Source organism: Balaenoptera ricei, chromosome 7 (genome assembly GCF_028023285.1).
Source record: "Balaenoptera ricei isolate mBalRic1 chromosome 7, mBalRic1.hap2, whole genome shotgun sequence".
NCBI classification, from domain to species: domain Eukaryota; kingdom Metazoa; phylum Chordata; class Mammalia; order Artiodactyla; family Balaenopteridae; genus Balaenoptera; species Balaenoptera ricei.
Window position 1 is genome coordinate 61,499,313 of NC_082645.1, and position 24,041 is coordinate 61,523,353.

Here is a 24,041-nt window from a genome sequence, read left to right on the forward strand (position 1 = left end):
TTATTGAACATATTCACATACGTATCTTGTGTGACCCTAAAATGTATTGTGTCCAAGTTGATCTTTTCATCTTCTGCCTACCGCCCAAAAAATGATTCCTGCATTCCCTTTCTCAGTGAGTGACAATACCAGTTGCCTAATCCAGTAATCAAATAAAAAGGAATTACGGTTTGATTGCAGAGGTCCTGTTCTAACCGTTATGCTGTATTGCCTCTATTTTATTTCCTCTTTGAGTTCTCCTCCTCCTGCCCCATAGCCAATTATCCAAGCCCAGTTGATTCTGCTTCCTAGCTGTTTCTTGACTCGGTCCACTTCTCTCCTGTCCTTTGCCACAGCCTTAGTGCAGGCGTCCTCACCTCTCTTGGACTACAACACTGGTGCGCACAGTGATCTCCTTACCTGTGTTCTGTTCCCCTCTGCACATTTGACCATTTCATTCCTCCGCTTAAAATCATTCATTGCCTTTCCGTTTCTCACAAAGGCTCTTCTGGACCTGGCCTGTGCTCTCCAAAATTGCATGCCTTTTCCTCTGTTCCTGACCTTTTGCACAAGCTCACTCTTCTGCTTAGAAAACCGCTTTCCTCCCCCGGGTCTCCTCTTTCTGTTTAGCATAGCATCATTTCTTCCAGGAAACTTCAACCTCCTTACACTTTGACTTCTTAGACTGCTCTTTGGTCCTATGGCAGTCTCCATGCCTCTCATCATGGAACTTATCCCACTTTATTATAGATGTTTAACTGTCTTTACCATTAGACTGTGATCTCTACCAGAGCTGAGACAATGCCAGTCTTGCTCACCTTCCTCTGCTAGAACATAGTACATGGCCTTGCCCATAGTATATGCTCAACAAATATTTGTTAAATGAATGAATGTATGAATAAGTAAATAAATGAGTATTATCTCTGCCTTCAAGAAAATTACTCTTCAACTGGGAGGAAAAACCATATATACCATGAAGTAATAATGCTAATTATTCCTCAGTATCATGTTGACAGTCTAGTGGCAGAACCCAAGTAAAAATTTGGTTCTCTTGACTACTACTAATCTATGCCTTTTTTGCTCCACACTACTGCATTTAATTTAAACCAGTATTTTGAAGCCTTTTTTTAATCAGCACCTCATAGAATTAGTTTTGTATTTTTATTTTAATGTCAGCTCCTTTTTACAAAATCTTCAGTGCAGTAAATACTTTGATTTTACCTTTCATAATGCCATATGGAAGATAGAAATAGAAGTTTATAATTTTTTTCAGTATAACTCAAATTAGATGAGTTTCATAATTTATCTTTTTTTTTTTTCTTTTAGTTGTTATTGCTGCTGATGGGGTGTTGAAGGTAGGACTCTTTATTTTAATTTTTAAAAATTTCATTAATTTCAGATGTAGGTTTTGTGACTGGTAATTCTTTTATTAGTCAGTGAGTTAAAAGTTGATACTCGTTTCTCTTTTCTCAGATCTGTGATTTTGGTGCCTCTCGGTTCCATAACCACACAACGCACATGTCCTTGGTTGGAACTTTCCCGTGGATGGCTCCAGAAGTTATCCAGAGTCTCCCTGTTTCTGAAACTTGTGACACATATTCCTATGGTGTGGTGAGTTCACTTCTCATTTTTTGTTGCTAAAGGACATGCAAAAAGCAAACAACTTACAGAAGCGGGGTATAACAATTTAACACAGTTTTAAAACCATGACGCTGTTTCTGGTGGAATGCCCAGAGCAGTGGCAACAGAGAATATTTTCTAATTACTAGAAGGTTTCCTTTGATCATTTTTATGCATCTGAGTTATTTTGTCCTGTGTTGAGAAGAAGCCAGTGCCATCTGCAAGAAGCAAATTTAGATGGAACCTAAAATAGTGTTGGGCCTGATGCCCTCCTGTGGAGAGTGCCTTCCTGGGTGGACATATGTCTGTAGAATATCTCTGTAAGTCAGTGGATACAATGTGGAACAGGACTTCATTGTAATGTGTTGCTCAAAAAACCACCAGTCGATCTGCCAAATGAGTTAATTAACAGAAAATGTCAACCATTAAACTGATTAGTGAATTTCTGGAGAATACAGGAGAAAATGTGCTTATCATCTAGCACATAGCCTTGTCCATGTCTGCTGCAATGGCTATCTGAAGCATGAATCTAAGGTCTCACGTAAGAATACCAGCAGAGCAACATAGTTACAAGAACAGAATAATGTGCGGGTCAGGAGGTGGGATGCTCAAGGAATAGAGACCACAGGAATGAATCAGTGAAGGAGCAGAAGATGCTAGAGAAGGAGTTTTTTTTTGTTGTTTTTTTGTTTTTTGTTTTTTGTTTAAATTAATTAATTAATTAATTTATGGCTGTGTTGGGTCCTCATTTCTGTGCGAGGGCTTTCCCCAGCCGCGGCAAGCGGGGGGCCACTCTTCATTGCGGTGCGCGGGCCTCTCACCATCGCGGCCTCTCTTGTTGCGGAGCACAGGCTCCAGACGCGCAGGCTCAGTAATTGTGGCTCACGGGCCCAGCTGCTCCGCGGCATGTGGGATCTTCCCAGACCAGGGCTCGAACCCGTGTCCCCTGCATTGGCAGGCAGATTCTCAACCACTGCGCCACCAGGGAAGCCCTAGAGAAGGAGTTTTGAGATGGATCATTCTTGAGGAATAAGTTGTATCTGAATTAGCAGAGAGAAAGAAGTGGGGGCAATGGGGGAGGAGAGGCAGGGAGGGGAGAGTGGGCGGGGAGGTTCCTTGGTGGAGGAAGGAATTTATTTGTTGCCCTTTTTTGAGGATAAGTTTTTTATCCCTAAAAATGCTGTATTTCCTTTAAAAAGTCCAAAACAGTGTTTGGAACCCCCTGTCTTCGCCTCTCATCTCCTGATCATATTGCCTCTCTATTTTATAACTTCTTAAAAGGAGACTTTCATAATAATGGGGAAAAAGCAGTCTAACTTTAGACCAAATCAACATGCCTCTTCTTCCTGAACTTCTGTGTTTTCAACTGAAGGTGATAGCTGACAGCACAGGAGGAGACCAACACCGTCAAACCCATTCCTTTTTCTTTAGAGTTCATCAGTCTCTAGGTAATTACTGCTAGCCTCAGTAAGTTCTGGGCTGGTTTCAGTTAGCTAGCTTTCTAAATCATTACTACATCTTATGTCTACCAAATTAATATAATATCAGTTTTGTTGGCTATTTGAAAAAAATCATTTCTTGAATGAAATATATGTTTTTGATGAAAGGCTAGAATTGTAAAAGTTGGAAGACAGTAGTAGCATCAGGTTAAATACCGAATTTTCCTTAATTCTGTGTGTTTCTAAGGATGAAGGCTATAACCTATTTTAGACAGTGATCAAATAATTCTTATCAAAAGAACGGGAAAAAACCAAAAGTTCCTAAAGAAATATATTCTAAAGCTGGTCCCGTATGTCAAAAGTTACTACGTTCTAACCATCCTACAAATCATCTGCTGGGGAGTCTGAAAATGGGGAAATTTGTTGCGATTTAAGACTTTTTGTGAGATGATTTCCTCTTAATGAAGTTCTGTTCCTCATTTTTAAGCAAAAATCTATTTATTGTGTCAGGCACTGCGCTAGACACCAACTTAGGGCAATTTAAATTTTACTTTGCCTGCTCCTTGGGACTAGTGTCTCATTTTATCCTGTGGAAACAGGAGCCAGCAAACTTTTTCTATAAAGGCCAGAGAGTAAATATTTTAGACTATGAAGGGCCACTTACAGTCTCTGTTGCATATTCTTTTGTTTTTTACAACTCTTTAAAACCGTTAAAACCACTCTGCCATCTGTAGCGGACTGACATTTGAGACCCCTGTGGAACCCTCTTATTCCAGATTGGAAGACAAGCCACATCGCTGAAGAACGGTTCCTAGTATTTTGATAAGGGACCACAATTCTCACTCTTTCCCATTGCATGTTAGTTTTAAAGCAGGGGCTACTCTTTTGCTATCTTAAAGAGAGGGGTTTACTCGGAATGATGGTTATTCTTAGCCCATAGCTGCATCAGCAGAATTCCATTCAGAAAAGTGCACATGTGCTCATTTAGTTATAAATGACAAATCAGGATTTTATTTAATTCTGACCCCTTCCCATAGTACTGTCAATTAACACCATTAGTCAAGGAAAAAGTACAAGGCATGCTTACTGAGCCTTTTTGTTTAAACAATCACAGTTTTTTTTTTTAATGAAAATAGCGTTACATGTCCAAAGTACGTACTCCCTAAAAGAGCAGTAGAGGACAGTTATTAAGGTAGGGGACATGTTAGTTGTAGAAGTTTGTAGTGCATAAACCTTGAAAATGATATCTATCTAGGAGAGCAATGCGGGCATTTAGAATTTTTTATGTCCTTTCAAAACAGGTGAGTAACCAGAACTCCTTTGTCAGTAGGTGCATCTGTTTGCAGAAAACATACCAGGGTTCATTAAAAGCCTGTTCCATTAATTGAGCTCCCACCCACACAGCAGTCACATGCAGATGAATAAGAACATAAAAAACAGTTGTCCCTTTTTTGAAACCCATCCCCAAAACCCCAATATATGTTTGCTTTTTATTTTTCTTTCTCAGACTTGCTGTAAGAATTTAGCCCTTCATAGTCTCAAAGTCCCTAGCCCTCCCCAGTTTAATTGACCTCTGTTTCTTCTTAACACATGAGGAGACTAGCCAGCCTTGTATAGCCCTGAAATAAACGTGCTGGTGAAATGCCAGAAATGGATCTTGTGATCCTTGCTTCTGCGCTGGTAAGCTTCGCTAGGCAGGAAATTGTTTCTGTTTTATAAGGCACTAGATTTTTTTCTGTCCCCTTCTGGTGACTTCTCTTGAAGGACTAAACCAGGAGTGTTTAGGATATTATCCACGAAAAAGAAAAGACTTCAGGAGAGCCAAAATCATTGAAGAATTAGCCTTCTGAGAACTCAAGACCTAGCCACTCTTTAAAAACAAAGCTCTCCTAATGACAATGCAGAAAGGATTACCTTCTCAGAAGCTTCTCAGCCAAAACCAGCTTTGAAAATAGAGTGGCTTAAGAGCAAGCATCACTGCCTCACTTGTCTCTGAGCCCTGTTCCAGAACCAGCCCGGCTCAGGTAATGGCTTTCCATTGTTTGTAAAAGAAAAGGCAGGAAAAGTACACAGCCTTGTCCAAGTTTCTCTTCTGTAAACTGAAAATAGAAATTTCCCTTGTGAACCCAGTTTAAACATGGGGACGTCTCAATATAAAATGAGTTGGAAAATATTTTTAAGGTGAAAGATCACAATAATGTTTGGCCTGCATTTTCCATAACTGATATTTTCAGTCATAGTTTAATACACTTTTTGACCTCTAAGTGACTTCCTCAACAAAGTTACATTTTTTGTGCCAAATGTCATTTTGTTCAGTAGAAAAAGCTGTTGTCCTATCTCATACCACCTACTTTTTTGATACATTTCTGAATGGTGAATAAATAATAGGAAATCTTGAGATGTGCTGATCGTGGAATTAAACTAAAGACCTCATTTGGGCTTCAGGACCCAGTGCTTAAGGACACCATCCCCGTCATCCTTGCCAGTTTCACATCCATCAAGTGGCTCCCTCAGCTGTGGTAGCTCTTTAGAGACACAGAGAGGGAGTAGAATGAAACTTATTTTTTCCAGGATTAGAACCCTCGGAGAAATATAACTCGGGTCTTATTAGATTTTTGGACACTTTCCAACTGAATATTTTGGGATAAAGAATGACATAAATCTTTTTCTGGTGTCACTCCCCAGGCTCTTGGTTCTGCATCTTACCCCACAAAACCCAGGCCGCCTTTGTGCCTGTGTGCGCACGTGCAGTGTATTGTGCAGGCCGGCCAGCCTCCAGAAGGAGGGGTGCAAGGCTGCTTATCCAGACGTTTTGGGGTCCAGGGCGTTAGATTTATCTGAGGCAGTCATTCTTCCCATTCTCCTTAGGAATGCCAAATCCATTCACCTACTTGCCCTTCATACGCCTTCCCCTCCCCAATCCCAACACCAGGACGGTGGTAATTGCAACAAACTGAGGCGCTTCATTTCCTGCTCAGCCCTCTTGCTGCCTCTGTCCCCCACCCCACCCCCGTGCCGCCCTGTGTCAGGTGACCACATGCCCGTTCTAGTTCTCACCCTTTCTTTACTTTCAGTGTTTGCTGGAATCATCCCCTCTGGGATGCCCCTTACCTTTTCCTAAGCACTTCTGTGACTCAGATAGAATTATTCAGTAGCTCTTCTAAAGAAGTACCTGACACACTTGATTAAAAACCCAAAGAGGCTTCAGTGAATTTCTTTTCCTCCTGCTTGAGCAGCATCTGCCAATTTCCCTGATTTTGCTGCTAATTATCTTCGTATTAGCCAGAATTCATTTAACATGTTACGGCTCCAATAAGACCGAGCGCTGGCTGAGGAAATAGTGGATATTGGATTCCCTTGAATAGTGTATATATCCTCAATCTACATTCTTATTTAGAAATGGGTTTTTGTTTTTAGAACAACAGAAGTGTAAATCAGAGGTGCTGAATTCGCTTCTGCCATGGCTCCGTACCGAAACTAGGGCCCGCTGCATTCTCTCTTATACTGTAGCTCTCCCCTCTCTACAATTACATGTGGTCAAGACCTTGACCTTCAGGGGTGAGACAGCAAATTCATATTCTAGCTCTGCCACCTGATAACTCAGTGCCTTTGGGCAAGTTTATTTAACTTCCTTAAGCCTTAGTTTCCTCATCTATACAATGAGAATGATACCTCTCTAATGGGATTGAGATTAATCATGATAACATACCAAAAGGGTTTAACAGAGTAACTGGAACATAATCACTCAATAAATGATAGTGGTTGTTATTATTACGATTATTATTGATAAAATTATAATTGTTTTTGCACTTCACAAAAGTATTGGTAGATTCAAATCTTAATACTCATTTGTATAAAGAAAGAAAGAAACTGAATGTAAAAATCTCCATTACTCAGAGTTGAAAGAGAATACAAAATCATTGGCTGTTTTCAGCATTTCCAGCATCAGTTTGCTTTGCTTGGGTGTTCCAGTACAGATTTATTAATCCTGCTAATCTCAAGGATTGCAGAGAGATAACACAAACATAAATTTGCACACACATGAACACACACGCATACACAGCCTATATATGTGTATATATAAGGCGTTTATTACATTTTAGAATATAGTATAATAAATTATGTGGTAAGTGGAGGAAAATGAATCCCTTAGACTGACTCATTTTGAGAGAGATTTCTCCAAAGCACGAAATCTAAATGTTACAGTTTGGCGAGTACCTACCATTGTGGAGTAAGTGGTATAGCCAGTGATTTGGATTTGGTGCTCGATTTTTTTTTTTTTATGAGACCATTATTGAACCTTTGAAAATATGGTTGAATTCCCAGTTATTATCTTATAGAGCAATTTATCAGAGATTGAAGGTGCAAAGAGTTTTGACCAACAAAATATAAAATCTAGTTTATGGTGATACATGAGAATTCTGTTAATTTACAAGATAAAGTTAAATCACTGAGGCCCACTGGTTTCATGAACTTTTAAGCCTGGCTCTAGACATTCTAATTCCTAAACCAGATTTTTTGTCTTTAATATAAAAAAAGAACAGCAACAACAACTAAAAAAATATATATATATATAAAATATATGGAAGAAGTCCTCTGCATGAATATATACATTTTGCCCAAGTTTCTACAGATGGAGTTGGTTGTGCCTGGTAACTGGATACAGTTAAATGTTAAAGTTTCAGTAATATACCAAAAATATGAAGTACAAGAATAAAAATTCCATTTTCTTTTTGTTCCAGGTTCTCTGGGAGATGCTAACAAGGGAGGTCCCCTTTAAAGGTCTGGAAGGATTACAAGTAGCTTGGCTTGTAGTGGAAAAAAACGAGGTAAGACTGCGATTCTCCATTCAGGTACATAGATCAGAAAACAGTATTGGGGTTTTGCAAAAGACTTTTTCATCTTCTTCAAATTGAAAGTAAGTTCACGCTTATGGAAAGATTAGCAGTAGGAGCTAACACAAAGGGTCAAAGTGATGTTATTCCTCATGAATGGACCCTTTACATCTAATTGTTGCAGCTTCACGTCGTGATGCTGTAGATCAAAAATTGTACAAGTACTGTACTAGTTTCTCAGTCTCAATTGTAAAACCTAGGGGTTTGTTCTTAGTGATGAAAGAAGCCATTGCGTCCAAGGTAGGGGAACAGTTTTAACTCCATCTCCTGCGTTTAGGACATCTTTTTTACTGTCCGGGAGTTGATATATCTGTAAGAGACCTTCAGCTACTTCAACTTACCTCTCCCAGCAGGAGTCACTATAGTACAAGAAACTGTCGCTTAGATGAGAATTTCAAAAATAAAAGAAGAAAAAATAGTTTCAAAAAAGGGAAAAATTACAGTTTTGCCACCTACGTTGAACACTACATTGAAGATGAGCTCCTCACTGGAATTGGCGAGGCAGTGGCATAACTGTTCCCTTCTTCATGCAGAGCCTTTCCATTTCAAAAGAACTTCAGTGGCGTAAACACCGTTTGTGCTGTGTCCCCAGCCTCGCTTTTCTTCTTCCCACAAATTGAGGCTTTCCGTTAGTTGGACCTATGAGCCAACATCAGAGAACATGGTACATTCATATCAAAGAGAGCAAATACATTTTGAAAGGTTTAAAATTGTGACTGAAACGCACAGCCATGGAAATTCTCAGCATAAGGATGAAGCATCCATTATCAAGGTATTATAAGAACTTAGATCAAGTAATGGAAGCACGCAGTTGTCTTTGCAACGCTGCAAAACAACTTTATTTCACAAAACTTCTTCATTTCCACATCTTATCTGTGCCCTTCACAAAAGGGAAGGGTGCAGCCTTAGGGTAAAATAATTTGCAAAACGGTGAATATGTAGCAATATTCCCTTTTTAACGCTTTAAAAGAATTAGATTGATCCGCTCCCCACGTGAGCGCAGGAGCAAACTAGATCAATCAAAAAGCTGCTATTGACTGAGAGAAACCAAGTTTCCATATTTTAGATCACATAATTCATGGTTACCTTATTAATTTGTCCTCCTGAGCCATTGAGAATGGATGAAATGTTCATGATAGCTGAACTTGATGGGAGAGAGCTGCCAATTTAAGAAAAATAAAAAGATGTTATATTCAAGAATGTGTCTTACTCATTGTTTCACAGGGGCTGCCCTGTTTTAATTAAATGGGATGGTTATTCCTGGTGTGCTATTAAATCAGACCTCACACACAGGGTAACTGATTATCTCATGGTACGAGAACCCACTTGATTCTGTTCAGTTTCTTTTGCCAGTGAGATGATTAGACGTTTAGTTCTGGGTTGACAAATAGAGTAAAGAAGATTATTGACCTTCTGTTGACTTCGGAGCAGAACACTCAATGTCATTTTTTCCCTCTGTATCATTTCAAGATAAACTAGGAGGAAATTTTTTTTAAAAGCTGACTGGACCCTCCAAATATGTATAAGACAGAGTAATTAATATTTTAAAATATTTCATTTAAAGGAGGGCAGAAAAGGTGTGAATCTAAAGCACTTTAAAAACAAAGAGAAAAATGAATTTACAAGCTACCTTTGAGTAGCTGACTTGAGGGTTGAGAATCCCCCATAAATCACCTTCAGAATCTCCTCAGCAGGCTATATGAGGAGGCCATCTCCCCCTTTCTCCCCAGGAATCCCCTAGAGTGTCCATGGTATGATCTCATGATCAGCTAATAACAGATGGAGGCTCTTCAAATGCCTCACATACTATATTTATTAAATGAACTAGTCATTTGAAAGAAACCCACATGGTGAAATAATTTTTCTCAACTTTCTAATGAACCTAATGAAAATTGGGTATTACAAGGATATTTGTTTGTCTGTTCTCATTCTGCATATTTATTTCATTTATCAGAATATAGAAATTAAGTTCAAATGTAGTTTCCATTGTCATCATTCAAGAAAATGTCTTCATTCTACCTCATAAATGGAGGCACTTATTACCAAAACAAATTCTGTTGAGATAGCATTAAAATAATTCCCAAGGATTTATTTTATTTTATAATAAAATTGAGACTTTGACTTAAATAAAATTTATAAAAATCCCTTCAAATTCCAGTTATTTTATTTTAGTTATTTTTACTCTGGAATACCTTGGGTTATTGAGTTGAAAAGAGAAAGCTATATTTTTTTTAAGAGGCCTCATTGAAATAAAAAATGATATGTTTAACTTTCAGAGAGACATTTTAAATGTGAGCTAGTCACACTAGAACGCTAGTCATCCTAGACTCATAGGAAGCTGCAAAAATATTACAAAGAATTCTGTGTACCCTTCACCCTGCTTCCCCCACTGGTGAGACATAGGTATAGTATAGTATCAAAACCAGAAAATTGACACTGATACATTACTGTTAACCAGACTCTACACCTTATTTGGTTTTACCATTTAGGATTGCTTTTTGCATCTATAGGAAGATCAATACTTTCTAAAAATTATATCTGAAGACCTTTGAATCCAAACCCTTAATAAAGAAATAAGGTCTTCAAACAATCATTTTTCCTATTATTAAATCCTATTGAAACTAGAATCCATAAAGCACTGTTAAACTTTACAAAGCAAACAGTGAACTCTTATATTATAGAAGACATGAAATTAAGAGGGTATTACTAACAAATTTTTAAAATCTTACGGATATGTCTATCTGCCTTTGTAATTTCCATAAAACTCAATTAGTAGTCATTCAGAATGTTCTGGCATTATAATTTCTATCTTTATAAATGCTTAAATGTGTTTTATTCTAAGTAGCAAAATTACTATTCTTTGTTAACGTAGAAATCCTCAAAAACTTAATCCATTGTTCTTGACTACACTTTAAAATAAGATAATAAACTTGACTTAAAAAATAATTATTGCATCTTATGTTGAAAATGGTGCAAAAAAGAATATGATCTTTTTAAAAAATATCATGCCTAATTTAGTGATTAGGAAATATTTTAATTTTGAATTTGAAACTGTTTTATTTTAAAATATTTAAGTTTTAAGTAGTGTTGCAAACCTGGTGCTGATATCTGGTTATTTCAGGATGTTTTAATGAATTAGGAATGCCCACAGTTACGTAATCAGGACTTAAATATTTTAGATTCTCTTTTAAAGTACTTTTTAGTGTACCGAAATAATCCGTTACATGAAGTGTCTGAGTCTAGATTTAACTGATATTTGACCATCTCAGATAATTTAAAATAATTATGTCTCTTTTTATAATGTCTTACATGTGGTATCTAAAAAGTTTGTCAGTAAGAAAAGATCAACATCCATTTTCAGCCAGTTCACATTTCAGTTCTTGGGAAAATGTTGTGCTAAAGTTATGTTGAAAATGTTACCTTTTATGAAAACTTATTTTTCATTACACATGGAGTACATTCCGTCACATAATTGCAATGACTGTCTGTTTTTATTAGTTGCCATCGCCAACCATCTTACTTTTTTTTTTTAAGTAAACACTTGATTTCCCTTTTGACCTTCATCAAAAGGTTTCCAGTTTGCATTACAGTAAAATAATAGTACCATTTACTACATCTTGCTCTATTCTATGAAATCACAAGACCAGAAGTTTAAAAATGCTTAGTGTAGCCTCTAAGTTGGAGAGTTGTTTTTTTTTTTTTACTTTGCTTTAAAGTTTTATGTATTTTGGTTTATTTTTATTTTAATTCCAAATATAGATTGTCTGTTTTCTTGCCAAGGCAACTGTTTTTCTAGTTTTATATGTAGCCTCCCCCAAATCCAACTAAATTGTTTTCAGTTTTTTATTTGCAAAACTTCTTGGCAAAAAATACTGTAAAATAAATCTTCTTAGTACAGAGGTTCTCAGCTCTGTCACACCCAATGTTCTCTTTATAACAGCTATGTTAATGCTTCGTCTTCTTCCCTGAAATGAAATTCAGAGGTAGTACAACATTGTATTTTAAGTCAACATGATGCTCTAAATGTAATATAAGGAAGAAGTAAATATGTATTGCAATGTATAAATGCTCAGGTATTAACAACAGTAGAGGTGATAATGGAACAGTTTTAGATGCTTCCACCTATGGATAAATAGAATTCAACAGCTACAAATGCAGAGTAGAAATGGGTTGTATTAATGATTCCAGTACCATGAGCAACACTGTTGTAGGCAACATTTTCCCAAAATCTTGGTAAGGTTATGTATAATGCAAAAATCAATCTGCCCTTGATTTATTTTATTTAGTAGTTGCATTCATAGAATGTTCAGTGTATTTTTAAAATATTTTTTAAAATACGCTATTTATAAATCAGATTCTAAGGCTCAGAAAATTATAAGCCTCATTGTTTTCTTGTTTTACTCACATGAATGCACACAGGGCATTTGAAGTTTGGTGGAATGCAGGAGAATTTTTAATCAGGGCTTTACTATATATTGAAAGATGGCCAGCATTCTTGACCTGCTCCAGGTGCAACCCTCCAGACTTTAAAACAAAAATGTCTCTGTAGATCTGTAAACTGCCCCTGGGGGCATTACATGTCCTATGAGAACCACTGCTGTACAATGTTAGAACAAGACTAATCCTCACATTATAATCTTTGTTCTATCAAGTCCTTATAGTTTATGCATTTGACCAAAACTAAGCCATAATGAGTCATCCATTCAGAATGTCTCATTTGCTGCTGAGAAAATGCACACTTCTTTAAAATTATCACTGTGCTCAAGATGTTTTCAGAAGTTGTACACCTATTGCCAAAGCCGAACTGTTTTCCTAGTTACCTGGCCTGTTTGCATATCTCATAGTTGCCTATAAAAATACAGTGATAGATGTGTGGTTTAGGTTTAGTATTTAAGTTCCAACTTGCCCCTCTCGTACTGCAGTTTCTTTTAGACTTGATTCTATATTTTGTTGCACTTGTTGTGCTGAACCCTATTTCTTCATCCACTGTGATTTTGGAGGAAAACGGTAAAGTGTCTTTAGAGATTAGATGCTATGAACCTAAATGTAAATTCTCGCCAGTCACATATTAATCAATGCAAGTTTTAAATTTTATGTCTTGTTTATGCTACTAAATTAACTCTTGTATACCTTTCAATTAGAATTTCCTTCCTTTAATGAGAAAATCCTTGTGTTTTGTTTTGTTTCGGTTTGATTTATTTTTTCTTTCCCTGTTACAGAGATTAACCATTCCAAGCAGTTGCCCCAAGAGTTTTGCTGAACTGTTACATCAGTGTTGGGAAGCTGATGCCAAGGTACACACACACACACACACACACACATATATATTTTATTGTTGTTGTTCTGAAATTTCACTTGTTTGTTTGGCTTTGACTTTTTAAAACTTGGGGTGATAAAATTCATTACAAAGCCAAGCTGGGTTGCTCTTCTTCCGAGTCCCAGATGGAGTGTGAAGGCTTTCTGTTGACATCTACTTCTCTTGATCCCTCGAAATCGTTATTGGGTCTTTCTTACAGCACTCTGGCATTCTTGAGTCCATAAAAAAGAATTCTGTTACCTTGTTTTTAATCTTTAATAGTAACTGTTACACCTTCATGTTATACAGATGCTAGCACACAGCGCTTACTGTAAGCCAGGAACTGTTCCAAGCACTTTATGTATGTTAACTCATTTATTCCTCAGAACGTCTCTGTGAACTAGGTAGTGTTATTATCCTCATTTTACACATGAACACAGAGGTTAATTAGCGAGCTCAAGACCACACAGCTAGTAAGTGGTGGAGCTGGAGGGTGAGCCCAAGCCAGCTGACATGAGTGCCTGTGTTTAACCACTACACCATATTGCTTTTCTAGCCAAGCACCAGGCAAAGGTAGCACCTCTAGAGAATCTTGATACGCACTCCCTGTGGCGTTTCAGTGATGTTTTTTAAGCTATCACAATAGAGTTGGAGAAATTCCAAAAATTAAGGCTTTCCTGTGGTTATCCCATTCGAGCATGAATGGCTCATTTCCTTTCCCTGCAAAGATCTGTTTAAAAAGACTGTTACATACATACAGAAATGTTTATAGGTAAAATGATAGGCGAGTCTTGGATTTGCTTCAAAATAAAGTGAAGGGAAATGGATGATGGTATAGGTTAAATACCGTCATCCATGATAATTTTTGAAGTGATAGGTATATGGAGGGTCATTATATTGTTCTCTCTACTTTCTTGTATGTTTGGAATTTTCCATAATAAAAAGATAAAAAATAAAAAATATCCTCACAGATTAAATATTGGAATAAGAGAGATACACTCAAGGGACTTCCCTGGTAGTCCATTGGGTAAGACTCTGCGTGCCCTCGTGCTGCAACCAAGACCCAGTGTAGCCAAAAATAAATAAATAAATAAATAAATATTTTAGGAAAAAAAATAATAGGGGGCTTCCCTGGTAGTGCAGTGGTTAAGAATCTGCCTGCAAATGCAGGGGACACGGGTTCAAGCCCTGGTCCAGGAAGATCCCACATGCCGCGGAGCAACTAAGCCCTTGCGCCACAACTACTGAGCCTGCGCTGTAGAGCCTGCGAGCCACAACTACTGAGCCCATGTGCCACAACTACTGAAACCCACGCCTAGAGCCCGTGCTCTGCAACAAGAGAAGCCCCCGCAATGAGAAGCCCTCACACCGCAACGAAGAGTAGCCCCCGCTCACCGCATCTAGAGAAAGCCCGCGCTCAGCAACGAAGACCAAACGCAGCCAAAAATTAATTAATTAAAATAATAATAATAAAAGAGATACACTCAAGAAAGGAACTAAAATTTTATAGTTCAAATTTGTCCAGTTTTTCATGGAAATAGGTGTATTACAAACTGACCTTTTAAATAGAGATCTAAAAAGAAAGACTTAAGAATGGAATTTCTCCCTTAATTTAAACGCAGTTCCTGTATGACCCCCAAGAAGAATGAATGATGATAACATATACAGCAGTTCCTCGGTATGCGGTTGGGAGGGTAGGGGGGGTAGTTGGTTCCAGGACCCCAGTGGAATCCACAGATGCTCAAGTCCCGTATATCAAATGGTGTAGTTGAGTCAGGAACCCACCCAACCATCCTCGGGTTCAGTAGCCTGTTTGAACTTGGGTTGATTGAACTCACCAATACGGAAACCTGCGTTTTGTCTAGTGGGAGTAACTCGTAACACTTGGTGAATATGGGGATTGTGTTAGTATCAGGCAGAATTCATGTTGAATCATGAGCAGTGGTTTTCAGCACACTGTTCCACACCACAAGTGAGAACAACTGAACACCAAGCACAGTAGTGCAGCCAGTAGCACAGCAAGGGACATGGACCCAAGAGGTCCCTCTGCCCCACGTGCTCCCTGTTGGCTGGGATGAGCGGTGCTTTGTCTTGGAAGAGTTTGTTGCTGGTTCTCCCCAGCCTTGTGCGTTTCACCTTTGGCCTGGTGAACCAGCAGCCTCAATCTGCTTTCACTCCTGTTCATCAAACTACCCTCACCCTTTTTTAAAGAGTCCTATATTTACTTAGTATTGTTTTTTATTAAGGAATTTAACAGTTTTTAAACTGTTAGTATTTTTATTTAGGTTTATTGTTGTTTCATTAGTTTTTTTATGACAAAGTTGATAGGTTTTGAATGGTCTGTCCTGCCCCTGTGTAGGCCTTATTTTAGTGTGTGATTTTTTAGAATATGGGGATTTTTAAGCATTAAGAGAAACGCCTGCATTTTGCAACTAATCCAGTGGAAACTGTAAGTGGCTATTTGCAAGCTTTCTGTAGAACATTTATTTTATACTATTAAAATACTACCCTTTTCATACTCTACCACTTATATGTCCGTTGGGGCACAGTTGGTAATTTTTGTAGTATTTTTCTCTCCGATAAGTAGAAATTTCACCTGAAATTATGTGTGCTGAATTAGATGAATGCAACTAGATCTCTGTAATTTTTTTTTTTTTAATTTTAAATAAATTTTTAAAACCGTTTATTATGCAAAATGTTAACTTTTATAAAAAGTTTAATATACATCGCATGGTTACAGAAAGTCACCTTCCTGCAAAAAAGGTACAAAAGCTAAATACTCTATTATAGAGTTCATAATCAGGGCAACAGAGCCTTTCTCCAAGGAGACCAGAAGACCAGCTCTACCGCTGCCTTGCCAGAGTTTGGAGAGCAGCCAGCCCCGCCCCCCATACACCTCCACACACTGAAAGACAGTCTTTAAACTTGGGGGTGGGGTGAGGGCTGGGGGAGGTTGCCCAGCTGGTGCCCAGATCTCTGTAATTTTAATTATATTTCAGTATGCAAAGCAAGTTTTGAGTTTCTTAATCAGAAACTCTGTACTACATTAATTAGAATTCTAAGAATATACATTTATGGTGCATTAATTAAATGATAGTGTAAACACCTACACAACAAGGACATTAGGTCCAGAGTTGATGCCATGAAGTTGGCATGTCTCTATTTAACATGTTAGTAAGCTGACCCTTTTTTAGGGTCAGAGGAATCTTGTGTTCTAGCCCAATGAAGTATGAAGAACGTTTGAGATCAGTTTTTATTTCCCAAATTCATGGCATTTTATTCTGATACAAATAATATATGCCCTCTATATTTGATTTGATTATGCATCCAGCTCACATTTCTAACTCTCTCATTGCTCTCTCCTCTAGACACACCTTACACACCTCCTTTATTCCCTGAACATGTTCTTTTCCTTCTTTTCTTTTCTGCCCTGATTACTTCATCATCAAGCCTTCCCTGGTTATTCTGTTTACCCCCGTCCATACTAACTACTTCTTTTCCAAAACCATAGTCTGGGCTACTGCCTCATCTTGTGCTGTTGCGTTTTTAAAAATATCTTTTCTTCCTAAATGGATTACCGGCTCCATGAGGGAATAGAGCTAGCTTTTCTTTGTTTCCCTATAGCATCTTCCATAAATTTAGTAAGTAGATGCACAATTTTTTGTTGACTCAAGTGGCCAGACCAAGGTTTATTTCCTGAGAGGCACATTTTATTTCTCTGGCTAGAAGTATATAGCAATTCAACCAGAAGTTGGTGCCAGTTCTATGCACATAGATAGAGCAATAGTTGGTTAAAATATATTTTATTTCTTTTTTTTTCAGTCCTTAGACTCTAGAGTATTAACACATAGATTAAAATATTTAGCTCACCTATAGAAATATATTCTTTTGCAATGAGGAAGTAGAAACATATACAAGAGAAAGCTGCTATTAGGTAAATAAATGTTGGATCATTCCAGTGGCTTCCACCAGGTGTTCAAAAAAATTTTTTTGAAGAAAAGAAGGAAGTAAAGGTAGGTATTGGTTCAAGTTCTAAAATAATATTTCTAAAGGAGAAAAAAATAATAGTTAAAGCCCTGAGTTTGATAGGAAGTAATATCTTACCCTCATGTGATAAAACATTTTGAAGTGTTTAAGAGCATAGACCCTGGTTCTTTAACTTGCTTCCTGTGTGATACTGGGCAATTCATACTTTTCTGAGACTGATCTTCCTTATCTATAAAACAAAAATAACAAATAATATATAGAGATGCTTAATAAATTGTTCTGGTTTTGCCTTTTTAAGTAAGCAAAGCCTACATAATACATAAAAGGAACCTAAACCCCTTCGGAGGAAGATCCTAGACCAAATGCTGTATTCTGTAACCAGAATACTCATTAAATATTAACACAAAATTCTACATTGTTACTACCTTCTAAATGTTCGCTTTGATAATTTCCATCTGAGAGCATATTCTAACTATAAAATTAAGATTTTTTCAGGGATACTTGCCATCCAGTTACAGAAAGTTTTACCTTATCTCAAGAATGATCAAGTGTAGGGAAAATATTATTCTTTGAAAATTTGTCAGCTCCTCCTACTGCTTTTCCATGAAAAATGAAAATCCTATATTTATTATAAAATTAGTTCCTGTACAAACAATTAAAACATTTTCCCTTTTGCAACCTTGACACATGGTGGGAGAAATTAAAATGGGAACAAATTCAAAGAAGACAAACAGAATTTTTTCAAATTTCCTACTTAAGGCACTTTTCTCTTTGCTTATTACAAGGCTTAATGTACAATCAGTGACATTTAGCTACTTACGCCCTCTTTTAAAACACACACACCCACACATACACACACACACACCCTTGAAAGAGAACAATAATGGGAGAACTCAGAATAAATATCCCAGTTTTATATTCCTAAGAAAAATTGCTTTTCTTAATGTAGGAAGCACTCAAGTCCTGAGAGCAAGCCACCTCAACAGTCTTCCTTGTTTTTGTGCTCCTAAATTAAAATGCATGTTTTAATTGCTGCAACTGTAATTTGTTCAGAAATGGTATAATTATGAGGTGTGATGAAGAGAGAATGTACATCATCCTTTTATTATCTTTCTCCATTTTTGTTTAAACCTTTTGTCTCAATCTTGGCTAGAGTCTAAAGAGATAGACTAAGGTAGTTTTTGCTAGCTAAAGAAATACATCTAACCACTCCTTTTTCAATTTCTAGTAAACAGTACCTGAGAGTTTCCCAGCATCAAAACTAGTTATAATGTGGAATAAACATTGAGAACAGTGAAGTTATGATGGCTTTAATATTGGGGAATTTTTCTCTGAGCAACTGGTTTAGGAAATTTTATAAGTTCTGCTAGATTAATAAGTAGATTTCCCCCAACATTTTATTATAAAAATTTTCAAACATAGGGAAAAGTTGAAAGAATTTTGCAGTAAACACTGGTATACCCATCGCCCAGACTCTACTGTTAACTTTTACTATACTTGCTTTATCACATAGATTTTTTTAAAATAAATTTATTTATTATTTGTTTATTTTTGGCTGTGTTGGGTCTTCGTTTCTACACGCGGGTTTTCTCTAGTTTCAGTGAGCGGGGGGCTACTTGCGGTGTGCAGGCTTCTCATTGCGGTGGCTTCTCTTGTTGCAGAGCACGGGCTCTAGGCGTGCGGGCTTCAGTAGTTGTGGCTCATGGGCTCTAGAGCGCAGGCTCAGTAGTTGTGGCACACGGGCTTAGTTGCTCTGCGGCATGTGGAATCTTCCTGGACCAGGGCTCGAACCCGGGTCCCCTGCATTGGCAGGTGGATTTTTAACCACTGCACCACCAGGGAAGTCCCTATCACATAGATTTTTTTTTTTTTTTGGCTGCATTGGGTCTTCGTTGCTGCACGTGGGCTTTCTCTAATTGCGGTGAGTGAGGGCTACTCTTCGTTGTGATGCGTGAGCTTCTCATTGTGGTGGCTTCTCTTGTTGCAGAGCACAGGCTCTAGGCGTGCGGGCTTCAGTAGTTGTGGCATGCAGGCTCAGTAGTTGTGGCTTGCGGGCTCTAGAGCACAGGCTCAGTAGTTGTGGCGCACAGCCTTAGTTGCTCCGCGGCATGTGGGATCTTCCCAGACCAGGGCTCGAACCTGTGTCCCCTGCACTGGCAGGCGGATTCTTAACCACTGCACCACCAGGGAAGTCCTATCGCATAGATTTTTAAAAGACTTAACTTCTTCCTTTTAGGAGCCCTTAATCATACCCAAAAGAGAGAATTAGTTAGTACTTTCCTTACCTGGAAAAATACTATAATCACTCCAACCTTAGGCCACACAATAGAAAAATGACATCTGAGTCTATTATGAATAATTGATTGAAAATAAGAAATATGGTTCCCTAAACCTGAGCAGTCTGACAGTTGTAAAATAACGAAATCAGGACATTACACCATATTTTATTTTGTTTTGTATAGTAATAAGGTGACTTGACCTTATTACTATACTTGTGAATTTTCTCTTAAAGATCTACTTTCTTATGTCCCAGCAAGCGATTATTTTTTCTCCTTCAGAAACGGCCATCTTTCAAGCAAATCATTTCAATCCTGGAGTCCATGTCGCACGACACGAACCTTCCTGACCAGTGTAACTCATTCCTGCACAATAAGGCGGAGTGGAGGTAGGTGCCTCGCATCCGAGTCACGTCATCCGACTTTAAGGGATCAGGACTAGCTTCAGCCAGGAAGAGAACCTGGAAACTTGGTGACAGTCCTGATTCCTTAGAAATTGGGGCTTTTTCGTGGGTTTTTTGTGTTAGAAAATTTTGGAGATCAAATAAGCCCTCCATCTCATATGTAAGCAAAGAGTGTTCCTCTAAGCTTGTTGCTTTATCATATGTCTTAAGTATTTAGAAAGAATATTAAAACAGCATCTTCTGAGATAAAAGACGGTTACCTGACATTCCTCTGTATACACTCTGTGTTAGGAAACTTTGGCCTCTGTCCAGTGAGAAATAAAAATACTGTCTGCTTGGAAATATGCAGAGCACTGTATCTGTTGATGGAAGAGATAAGGAGACTGTAAAAACACTTTTAAAAGAAAGCTTTTGATGTTAATAAATCCTATTAAATTTTTTCAGGTGTAAACAAACTTAGTAATGAGAGAATTGTATTGTGTGAGTGGAAGAAGTAACCCCGACATGAGACATTTGAGCCGGGTCACATGATGCACAAATATAAATAGCATGTTTGGAAGCTGACATAATTCCTCCCTGACTCAGCAGAGATTTAAGTAACTCTGCTCCTGTTAGTTATGGCAGTAACGTGACGCCTGGCGCCACCTGCCGATGCCAAATGAACACTGCAGGCACTTTAAAAAGAATCGTTTACTCCTGTGATTACACATTTCTTTGGGCTTTCTGTTTGGTGTTTTACAATAACCTTCTTTATTTTTTATTCTTTGAGAATCTCTAGGACCAGTGAGTTAAAATGAATTTTTACTTAGTGATACAAAAGTAATACTGTTTGCTGGAGTCTAGGTGTGTGTGAGGGACTTTGTTCCGGGCTGAAATAATTAACGAAACAAAACATGTAAGTAATATTTGTTTCCTACAGTAAGAGATCAGCACAAATCTAATCAGATCACTCCCCTTTTAAATCAGTATAAGGGGCTCCCATTACTCTAGGACAAAGGCCAAAATACTTAAGATGCGTGACACCCTCTGTGCTCTTGCCTCAGTAACCTCATCTTAAGAGCGTCATTCTACCCCTTAATTTTTGACGTTGGTCCCTCAACACGTGCATATTTCTCCCTCATACCTTGCAAATGCAGTTTCTTCTGTATAAAATTCATCCCATTTCAGCGGCACACCAGCCCTGATGCCCAAACCCAGCTTAGCTCCTACTCCTACTGCTTCAGATATTAGCTGAAAAAAGCACTCCTTTAAGGAGGTGTTTCCTGACCCCAGACCAGCTGAGGTTCCACTTTATGTGCCCTGAGAGCATCTCCTTCATAGCTTCTACTGCAGTTGAAATTAATAAGTTCTGCAGTCTGTTGTTTAATAATGTGTGTCTCGCTGGCTAAAATGTAAGAGGGTCGGATCATCTCTTTTGTTCCTCACTGTAACTGCAGCCTCTAGAACATATCTTGAATACTGCAGTTGCTCCACAAATATTTGGAGAAGGAAATACCACAGTGGTAATAATATTAAAAGACGTCACAATATTACACAAGAGAATAGAAATATGTAAGTTAATTTGTTTGCTTTGACAAATGTGCTTCCTACATTCATTCATTCAGATATTCATTAAACCTCTGCTGGGGAAAGGTGTGCTTTAGGTGTTGGGCTCTGGTGATTAGCAGAACAGCCCCAGTGCACCTGGAGTGTCAATATTGGATTACTAAATACAAATATACAAATAACTTTCATTACCATTTTGATAAGTATTATGACAGAACATTACTGGACGTCTGAGTGTATATAACCGTGAAATATAATCTAGTCTGAAGGTTTAATAAAGGGATTCTCTGAGGAACTGCTGTTTGATCTGTTAGCCAAAGGATTAGTGGGATTTTAATACTACTATTAATACCCATGAGATAGGGAGTCTTTAAAGTAGGTCAGCAAAATCAGAAAATAGGGGGAAAGTTGGTAAGTTTTCTATATAAAAATGTAAAACCTCCATAAGACCAAAAGCAATACCCACCATCAATAAATTTATAAGACAAATGCCATACCGTTACAACTTTTTTCCTATATGATAGATCATCTGTTCTAAAAGTTTCTAGTCTCAGGACTCCATTACACTCTGAAAAATTATTGAGGACTCCAAAGGGCTTTTGTTTAAATGAGTTACATCTGTCAGTATTTACCACATTCAAAATTAGAACTGAGAAAAAAATTTAAATATGTAGTTATTGATTCATTTGAAAGACAATAATAAATCCTGCTTCTGCATTCAGCCTATGGTACTATCCCATGTCATGAAGCCTGTGGAAAAGTCTGTACACTTGTGAGAGAATGAGAGTAGAAAAGGTAAATCATGTCTTAATGTTATACTGAAAACCAATTTAACCTTTGAAAAGCTCTCATGAGTCCCCAGATCACACTCTAAAACCAACACTTCTGTCTTTAAAATAACATTTTAATTAAAATATCATATTAAAGGGCCTGAAATGGCATTTCACAAAAAAAGAAGTCAAATGACCAATAAACATGTGAAAAGTATTCAACCTCTTTTAGCAATCAAAGGGAACATAATTTATTCATCAGATTGGCAAAAATTTATATCATGAAAATATCCGGTGTTATAAACTTCCTCATACTTCGCTGGTGGGAAAATACTACCTTTCTGGAGGACAGTTTGGCTATATAGATCAGACACCTCTCCCACTGCCATTTCATTCCTAAGAAAATAAACGGGAAGGCTGTGCAAGAATGTATGGACATTTGTTTATCACATCCTTTAGAATTATAAAACTGGAAATGAGCTTAAAGTGAAATAAAAGATTGACTTGGTTTTTTTGTGGTTTTTATGATTTAGAAAATTATGATATCCCCACACACAAAATAGTATGGAGCCTTTCATGATATTACAGAGCCGATAAACGATTTAAAAATGGATGCTACGGTCCAGCATGTTCAGAATGATTCCATTTATTCTAAAATAAACACATATTTATGTGTACATGTATGTGCACATAGAGAAAAGTATAAAAAGGTCAGTGTTACATATCATTGGGTAATGAGATTATGGGAAAGTGTTTTCTATGTGTATATCTTTATTTTCTATAATAAACCTGGATTAGTTGAATAACAAATTTATTTTTTTTAATTCTTCAAGCTAAAAAGATGAGAGAAATAAAATTGGTAATACACTAATGTGTTTTAGTAAAAGGCAAACAGTTGCCTAGGGGGCTTCCTCATTGGCTGTCTTTCAGGAATTCGTTAATCCTGAGAGCTGGAGAAAGAATATATATCTTTACCTGAAGCACTAAACCACAGTTTGAGAGACAGCAGAGCTGTTTTAATTGAACTTGGCAATTGGTTAAAAACGTGGGGAATAATAATAATATTAATTAGAGTAACAATAACGAACACAGCTGTCATTTATCACATTCTTAACCAGATGCTTGTACTTTATTTGGATTATCTTTTTTAATCCACATAGCAACCCTTGTATGTACATCACAGGGGCAAGAACCTGCCCAAGATTATACCGTGTGAAACAGAACCAGTGCCGGCACCCAGGGGGCCTGATCCCACGGGCCTGCTGTGGCACACACACTGTGCGGTGCTGTCCCTGAATTTGTGTCCAGTGTCATGCCCTCCACTGGATTCCCTTTTAGCAAAGAGAAGCATCACAGGGGCATGATGGTTTTAAGTGATGATTAGGGTAAAACAACTATCCCACTCAACGTGCCAAGTGTCCAAAAGAAGGAAATGTTTTCTCAGGTCATCTGGATATTTCAAAGGACGGCACATTCAGACCACTCCTCTCTTTTCCCTGACTTTTATCTGGTGTCTGAAACCACGCGTCTAGGGTCCAAAGTGTGTGTAGGACGTTAACGAGTATCAGTGAAGTCGGACTCCCGTCCTGCTCTGGTGTTTCTGGCAAATGCTTGTTTGCTGGTGGAGCTTCCTCTACACATAAACCAGATGGAACATCTAGTCTTAGAAACTTAAATGATTATTCTGAAAATTCTTTTTAAAACTAGGTTATTAAAAACCACATGAACTATGTCCTTTCCTTTTACCTAATAGGTGATAGGCAAGAAATCTAGTGTCAGACCTTTCCTTGTTCATCCCATCTTCACCTTGTTTCTCCTCCTGTTGACTTA

General features: G+C 37.7%; 1 protein-coding gene across 5 annotated transcripts in view; it reads left to right on the forward strand.

The window, feature by feature from the left end:
• MAP3K20 (mitogen-activated protein kinase kinase kinase 20) overlaps positions 1-24,041 on the forward strand; it is a 166,575-nt gene that overhangs the window by 91,719 nt on the left and 50,815 nt on the right. For all 5 annotated transcript variants that reach the window (XM_059928113.1, XM_059928115.1, XM_059928112.1 and 2 more), the window contains exons 6-10: positions 1,306-1,334; positions 1,453-1,590; positions 7,781-7,867; positions 13,153-13,227; positions 19,775-19,881. In XM_059928113.1, the coding sequence (XP_059784096.1) occupies positions 1,306-1,334; positions 1,453-1,590; positions 7,781-7,867; positions 13,153-13,227; positions 19,775-19,881 (436 nt within the window). The remainder of the gene's footprint in view (positions 1-1,305; positions 1,335-1,452; positions 1,591-7,780; positions 7,868-13,152; positions 13,228-19,774; positions 19,882-24,041) is intronic.